The sequence below is a fragment of the Ictidomys tridecemlineatus genome, chromosome 10 (assembly GCF_052094955.1).
Source record: "Ictidomys tridecemlineatus isolate mIctTri1 chromosome 10, mIctTri1.hap1, whole genome shotgun sequence".
NCBI lineage: Eukaryota > Metazoa > Chordata > Mammalia > Rodentia > Sciuridae > Ictidomys > Ictidomys tridecemlineatus.
Genome location: NC_135486.1, coordinates 42,570,762 through 42,579,121, shown reverse-complemented (window position 1 = coordinate 42,579,121; position 8,360 = coordinate 42,570,762). Strand labels below are relative to the sequence as shown.

The 8,360-nt window shown below is 35.9% G+C and overlaps 1 protein-coding gene across 9 annotated transcripts in view; it reads left to right on the top strand.

Annotated features, from left to right (window-relative positions):
- The window catches only part of Ush2a (usherin), a 738,328-nt gene that overhangs the window by 666,966 nt on the left and 63,002 nt on the right, over positions 1–8,360 (top strand). For all 9 annotated transcript variants that reach the window (XM_078022812.1, XM_078022814.1, XM_078022813.1 and 6 more), the window contains one exon: positions 7,757–7,984. In XM_078022812.1, the coding sequence (XP_077878938.1) occupies positions 7,757–7,984 (228 nt within the window). The remainder of the gene's footprint in view (positions 1–7,756; positions 7,985–8,360) is intronic.

The window sequence follows — 8,360 nt, the reverse complement described above, 5'->3', positions numbered from 1 at the left end:
AAAATTAGTGTATCCCTTGACTTACTCTCTTCATAATTTATAGCAGTTTTTAATTCCTATTTTTTTCTCTCTTACTGTTTTTTTTTCTTTTTATATATTGCTCATTTGCCTGCATCATAATACAAAATTAAATAAGGTAGTGACCTTGCCTCCTGTGATTTCTGCTCTACCTTCGGAGTTTAGGAGGATTCCCATTACATAGCAAGTCCTCAATAAATAGGTGTCTAATCATGAATTGAAGAAATAAAATACTATGGCTGGAAGATATTTTTTACATTTTATTACAGTTTTGTTAATAGTTTCACAAAATAGATTATCAGAGTAGAATTGCTGGGCCATAGACTATGCACATTTTTAATTTTGATAGATCAGAAGTACTGCTTTTTAATATTTAGTGTGACTGATTTGCCACTTTAAAATTTAATTATCACAAATTCAATTTTTTTTCCTCTTCCCCATTGAAAAATGAGCCATTTCAAAACCATTCTTTTTCCCACCAATGTTTTTATGGTAACTGAGGCATCATTGTTCATTTTGCAAGGGCTCTAGCTGTTACTTTATTGATTAAATTGATAAAGTCAATTTGCCTATAAAGGAAATGTAAGTAGCTCCTTCTTTTTTGCATTGACCCTCCATTATGAAATGAATGATATGTTTTAATGTGAGGGGAAAGTACTGCCTTCCCTTTTCACATATCATTCCTTTTTCTGCGTATAGGTATTTGTTAAATAAAGACACTAAAGTGCATGCAAACTAACATAAGAATACTCCAAACATAACTTTTTTTGGTTTTGTTTTTTATTTTTATTTTTTGGTACTAGGGCACTTTGAACACTGAGCCACATCCTCAGCCCTTTTTTATATTTTATTTAGAGATAAAGTCTCACTGAGTTGCTTACGGCCTTGGAAAGTTGCTGAGGTTGGCTTTGAACTCGCAGTCCTCCTACCTTAACCTCCTGAGCCACTGAGATTTCGGGCATGTGCCACTGCACCCGGCCAAATCTAACATTTTAAGTTTGAAATTTACAATTGTTATAACAAAGGACCTCTGAATGATCAGCTATGGTCAAATATGTCACAATCATCCAAAGAGAGGATGTTCACTTATACATTCTTGTAGTCTCTGAAATTTGCTTTCTAATATTAGTTAGAATCCAGAGCTAAGAATATGTTAGACCTGTGTGCTCCTTTGAACTAACCTCATTCTGTTTCCCAGTCATAAGTGATATGAATAACATTTTTAGGTGCCGCATAGATGTTTGATCTGTACAAGGATCCAGGCAGGCATGTGGGTGGCTCCATGTGAACATGTCCCCATTATTAAGGAAAAAAAACAGCTCAGGGGCATAGTGGTGAGGACAAAGGGCAGTAATTTCAGTTCAGTTTTCATAATTCCCACTTTATTTTTAGATCAAAAGAAAAACCTGGTTCTAAAGAATTTTTGAAATAGAACATGAGATAATAAATAATTTTTAAAATCTTATTCCTAGGAAAATACTTTCCTTCCTTTATACAAATAATAATCTAACTTTTTGGTTGAATAAAAATTTAATTAATTAATTAATTGATCCTTAGTGGATTTATTATTTCATCATTCACTGACCAGGGTCTATACCACATTAAGGCAAAATTTAAAAGTTCTAACATTATTCTTTCAAATTATATTGGGAAGCTCTTTACACATAATCAGTTCCTTTTTTTTTTTTCCAGTGCCACTTATTATTTCCCAACAAACGTTTAAGGTGACATTTATAGCTCTCTCCAATCCTGCTACGGTTCTCTTTCTAGCCTTAATCCCCACTATTTTCTTATACCTGCCACACTTGAAATATATTAAGTTGCCAGCTCTTTCCCAATTTTTTCTACATTTTCTTCCTTCTGTTATTTCCTCCAATCCTTCACCTATTTTTTTATTTGTTTTAATTAGTTACACATGACAGTACAATGACCTTGACATATCATACATTTGAATCAGATGGGATATAATATATCATTTTTCTGAGTATACAGGTCACATTGGTCATGCATTCACATATATACACACAGTAATAATAATGTCTGTTTCATTCTACTATCCTTCACCTATTTTATCTACTCGAAACCTACATTTTTCCTAGTCTGAATCAAATGCCATCCCTCAAGTTTTCCCCAAATCTTCAATTCCTTCCTTCCAAAGTATTACTATCCTCTTAGTAATTTCCTTGCTCCCATAGTGCTATCATGCTCTGAATTGTGTTTGGTTGATTGGTTGATTGGTTCTATCCAGTTATAAGCTCTTTAGAATCAAGAGCCTGTGTTTTCCATTTTGTGTCTCCATCAACAGCATCTTTGATATGCAAGATGCTCAAAAATGTCTACAGAGTTGAATGGGGCTCTTGACCAGAAATGCATATTTTCACTAACCATTTTGGCAGCTCCACTTTACCACTTAGTGATGCCACCTAGCACATAACACATTTTACAGGCATATGAAACAAGAGACCATCAACCTAAAGGGTATTCTGTTTTCCCTTCTTGTGCTCCAAATTGATCCTTGATTCTGAAGTAAATCTTCATGTCTGTTATGTTATCAATGATAAATGTCATTTTTCTTCTTGTCCCACCAGCTCAGATATATGTAGACAGAGAAGGCTATGGTAAAATGTGTGTGTGTTCTTAGTGAAAATTTTCTAACAATGTTTACATTTGCAGTCTTGGAATTCCCAAGTTTACTTAACCACGGGTAAGTATTCAAGTTTGATAGTTAGTTGATGGATAGTTAAAGAAATCATTTCCGTATCAAGGCTGATTGATTTTTGCAAAATAGGTACTAGAAATAAATATGTTGATCTATCTTTGAGGAACACACATATTAACTTTATACATGAAAAAGGAAAATTGCCCTACAGAATCCATACCTCAAATTATCTGGCTTTCAAACATTTAGAAAAATATTTTGTGTTGATTTGTAAGCATTATCATATATAAAAGTCAGCTAGTTGACAGAATGCATTCATTCCCTCCAGATCCATAGTTTGTAGGTAAAGTAAATGAGACCTAGAGCTGCTTCTCACATTTTATTTGTAACAAAAAGCAAAAACTCTGGCTCTTCTCTATAGCTGTCCCTTTATGTTATCATAATGTCAAGTTAAAATAAAACTTATGACAAACTATCTGAATGGTTGATATGTTTAAGTCTAGATTGTCTGAGGCTATCTTTGTGCAAAAAAAAAAAAAGAGGCAAATTTTGATGTCCCTTATTACTTACGTTCTGGGATTTGGCATTCATGATAAGTAGGAGGTTAAAAATACCACCACCACCAAGATAGTCAGGATTTATAAACCAAAACTCATCCATTTTAGAATGAGGAGCCCAGAATAAAGGAGAATGGCAAATGAAAGGCAAAGGCAGAAGAAATCCCATTGGCTTAGAATGCAGTTGATGGAGACCAGGAAGATTAACCCTTTCCAACGTGTAATAAGCACACATAATTCTCTGTTGATGAACACAGCAGGGCTATGCATCACTGTTTCGGTTTATTACTGGGAGCAGGGTAAAAAGATGCTTAAGGGCTAAGGTAAGTGGGTTTAGCGAAAACGCACCACAAAGACCAGAGGGAAAGCTCTGGAAACTGCTGGATCATCAGATCAATAGACTCAAAGATGACTAAGTTAGGTAGCTTTCTGCAGTTTAAACATTTGTGCAGGGAGATCCCCATGCAGCCTTTTATTGACAGCTACAGATCAATGGTAATTTTTGATCATTTTCAACCTACATAAACCTATTGACCCCATGGCCACCTTTGGGGCACTTCAAGTCGTCAAAAATAATCAGAGGAGATGGTGTAAAATTGTCAGACTGCTGAAGACTCCAAGTAGTTTCATGTGTCCCCAGGAGCAGAGTTGAGAGGTTAAAATGTAGTTCAAATTGCCAGCAGAACCTCAACTGCCAGAGTGTTCCAGAGTCTTGTCTTTACGCCTCATAAAATGATGAACTGATTTGTGTCCCGACCGACCCTCATGCATATAGGTTCAAAAAGTAAGAAAGAAAAGAGACTAAATCTCATCAGAAATACTAAATCGTAGGGAAAGGATTATCTGTCCGGTAAAATGTTTCCTCCTGGTTTCCTTTATGTTATCCTCTTCATCTGCTGTCTATCAAAAACAACAAATATGCTCTAAATTAAAAATGTAAATAGGATATGGAGGTGACATGGGGTGGAGAGATACAAAAGGGAAACAAATACAAGTTGGTGGCCTGGAAGTCAGAGATAACAAAAAACAGCTCAACAACATCAAGAGCACTGAACCCAGGGGTGCTTAACCACTGAGCCACATCCCCAGCCCTTTTTATTTTTTATTTAGATACAGGGTCTCACTAAATTGCTGAGGCTGGCTTTGAACTTGCAATCCTCCTGCCTCAGCTTCCCAAGTCTCTGGGATCAGAGGTGTGGGCCACCAGGCCCTTCAGGAAAATATTTTCCAATGATGAATTTTCCTAGTCAATGGGACAGATTGCTACATCTCTAATGAAAGAACTGCATCCAAAATAGTTAAGATCCACACTGCTCAAGCAAAAATTCTGAATTTAAGAAAAATAAGTAGCTGAATAAACCGTCAAGACACAACCCGATTCATAGAATGAATTGCATTCAGATTTTTCAGTAGAATTCTAAAATAGCAAACGCTGGTGTTGGGTATCCATTCAGGAGCGAATACTACAAATGACTTCCTAAAATGAGCATGAATAAATCGATAAGGATTGCTTTGTCACTTTTAAATTCCCTAACTTTTTCATATGGCCATTACTAATCATTGACAAAGAGCACAGCTATTTAAGAGTGTGTGTGTGTGTGTGTGTGTGTGTGTGTGTGTGTGTATTGGTAGTCTTCAGAAATAATATTATTTTTATTTTTTCCATATTTTTATTGGTGCATTATAGTTGTATATACTGTGGGAATTCATTGTTACATATTCACACATGCACAAAATATAACAATATAATTTGGCAAATATCATTCCCCAGTCTTTCCCCTTCTCCCTTCTCTCCTCCTTTCCTCTGGTTTCTTTTACTCTACTAATCTTTCTTTGATTCAGGAATAATCAATTAATGTAATATAAGAACTTGTCCTCAGTATAATTTTATGATGCAGAAATTCTCCTTTATATCCCAATATGCGATTAATTCTGCTTTTTTTTTTTTTTAAGGTAAATACAGACCCGATTAAGCAACACAATTGTTGTAATCACCCTTTGTAAGGCTGTACCTCTCTAAACATTTTCTGTGCTGGACATGAGTGAACTTCATGAGATGTGCAGGTCATGTTCTACATTAGATGGTGGAGGTTTTGAGGCCAGGGCATTTTGAATAGTTCTGCTTTCAAGGATCTGAGCCATAAATGTTTATTAAAAGAATCTATAATGAAATCAGTTTTGTTATTTTTTTAATGGTTGCCTGGAGTGTGTTGGATGACTGAATGCCGGTTGTTAATCATTAAGTACTCATGTTACCAAAAGTGTTTGATAGTATTGCCATCTAGGGGCCGAATGGAATTCTCAGCTCTGAAATAAACTGCAATTGAGCAGGTGCTGCTATTGACAATATACATATGTTTTTGCTTTATAGTCCACATGCTTTTCATGTATCTTATGACAAAAGCTGTCTCTAAGTGTCCCCCGACAGCCTACCTTTTTTATATATAATCTGTTAGAGGTGATTACAGTTTGCTTTGGCGCTTATGCTTTTTTTGGCATCTATTACTGAATATTCTGAACAAAGAATTATTCTTTTTTGCATTATTAATCTCCCCCATGTTTGCCCTATTTCCACAGAAAAGGAATCATTTATCAGAAAAGAATGTTTGTAATCAGAACTTGTAGCATCTTCAGATTTAATATTCATTATGGTCATTCGAGTTCTGTGCTATATTTATCTAAAAGACCAATCCAATGTTGTGGAGAAATAAGTTTTTAAATATTAATGATCTAACTTTTAATATTTTAAAAAAGAGAAATTAGTATTTCTGTAAAATTTGTTTCAGAGTCTGGTCGCTTAGTAAATGTTTAAATATTAAAAGATTTCAAGAGGTTAGCGTGTAATATCATAATGGGACTTATTGAAATAGGAAAATTGACTTTCCAAGTTTTTGATACGTAAAGGAAATTGTATTTTCTCTGCCTGTGTTTAATATTAAGAAATGTTAACAAGGTTGAAACCTATAACCCAGAATTCAGGAGAACAGTATCAAAAAAAAAATATTTCTACAGTGTTTTGGATTTTATATAATCATTTCATCTAGAAAATGACTCAGTTTGATTTTGTCACCTTCTTCTAGATTTTATCTGAAATTTGGATATCTTTAACTTAAGAATTGCCTTACATATAACTATGCCTGATGTTCTTGCTCCCAGAAATAATATTCTCTTCCCCACCTCACATTCCTCCTCCCTTACGCATGAAGTAAAGGAGACATTGAAGACTATCAAAAACATTTAGTAAACCAAAGCCAACATTACATATTATTAAGTTCAAATATCCTACTAATTCAGTCACAATCTGCTTATCAGCCAGGTGCCATGGTACGTGCCTGTAATCTTCATGATTCTGGAGGCTAAGACAGGAGGATAGGAAGTTGGAGGGTAGCCTCAGCAACTTAGCGAGAACCTAAGCAACTTTAGTGAGATCCTGTCTCAAAATAAAACATAAAAACAGCTGGGAACATGATCAATGGTAAGGCACCTCTGGGTTAAAACACTTTTCATTTTTTTCTGCTCATGATAATTCTCATCCAGTGACTATGGTACACAACAGACAATGTTAACGTGTGTGTGTGTGTGTGTGTGTGTGTTTACCTATTCACACATTACTACCCCACTTGCAGACATAATTCCTACCTTAAAGAGACATATCCATCCAGTCCAGATGTGGAAAGAGGACCCCAGGGCCTTTCAAAACATTAAGATTCTTAGCTCTCATTTATGCAAAATATGTTAAATGTTTCTCTCCAAGCAGGGAAAAGAAAACATAACCATAACCCTAATGCTGCTAGCCCTTTTTTCTTGTCCTTTAAATCAACAAAAACCTAATTCTCAAAGCCTAGGTAACAACTTCTTTGGATATGTTTCATGGTTTTAGTTACAGTGCTTCTAAAAAATGAGAATATTTTCACATTCATATTAACAGCAGGCCTCTCTAAGGGTGTTGTTACATTTATAGTTCAATGGATTTGTTGTTTTTTAATGTATGTTAGTTTTATGGAATTTGTGAGATATAAATGCATACCAAAAGAATGAGAGAGGGAGATGAGGGAGAAGGCAAGAGTCTCCTGTATGAACAAATAGCATTGGGGATTAGAGAATTTTGATTGTTCTGACTAAATCTCCAAATGCTCAAAATTAACCTGGTGGGCAATTGTCCCAGTCTACTTGGACCCACTAATTTTCATTACAGACGGATATAGCACTGATCTCAGGCAACATAGTTTGGTGGGGCGGTGGGGGGGATACAAAATCTGAAAAGGGAAGGATCCTATCTGAGCTGCAATTTCTGGGCATCTGAAATCAAATAACATTAGTTAATATATTCAGGGTGTTCAACAAAGACAAGAAAAAAAGCCTCACATAATTTTCTTAGTGATAGTTCCAATCTCTGCTATGGTATTTGTGTCCCTGTTGCTGATCTGCTTTGGGGTGCGGGGGGATAGGGGGTTCAGAGAATGAGCTTCCAGCCATTATTGTCAGTTCCTGAAAGAAAACTGACCTTTCAACTTTCTTGCAGGGAACAAGCCATCAAGCACACCTGTTTGGGTTGGAACCATTCACCACATATCACATTGGTGTGGTGGCTGTAAACCATGCAGGAGAAGTTTCAAGCCCCTGGACACTAATACAAACCTTAGAATCGTCCCCAAGTGAACTGAGCAACTTTACAGTGGAACAGAAAGAGAACGGCCGGGCGTTGCTACTACAGTGGTCAGAGCCTAAGAGAACCAATGGAATGATTAAGGTAATGTCTACCCTGCATATAAAATCATGTTTAGTGTTCTCCAGATAAATAGATGAGCCCTGACGTGCAATCAGGCCACTGTGGGAAAACTCCTTTCACAGCTTGTTTAATTCTCCTTGATGGCTCCCCAGGGCACTTAATCATAGATCAGAGAAAACTAGCTTATATTTGTGTGTGTGTTGCTTCCTATGAACCCAACACTGTGCTAAATACTATCCATACATTATCTCATTTAATTCTCACATCAACCCTACTAGGTAGGACCACAAAACCATGAGGCATACAAAGACCAATAACTCCTCAAACCCACATTGTAAATGGTCAAATTGGGATTCGAAGCCAGGAAATCACACCACATCTGAAATCAATTGCTCTT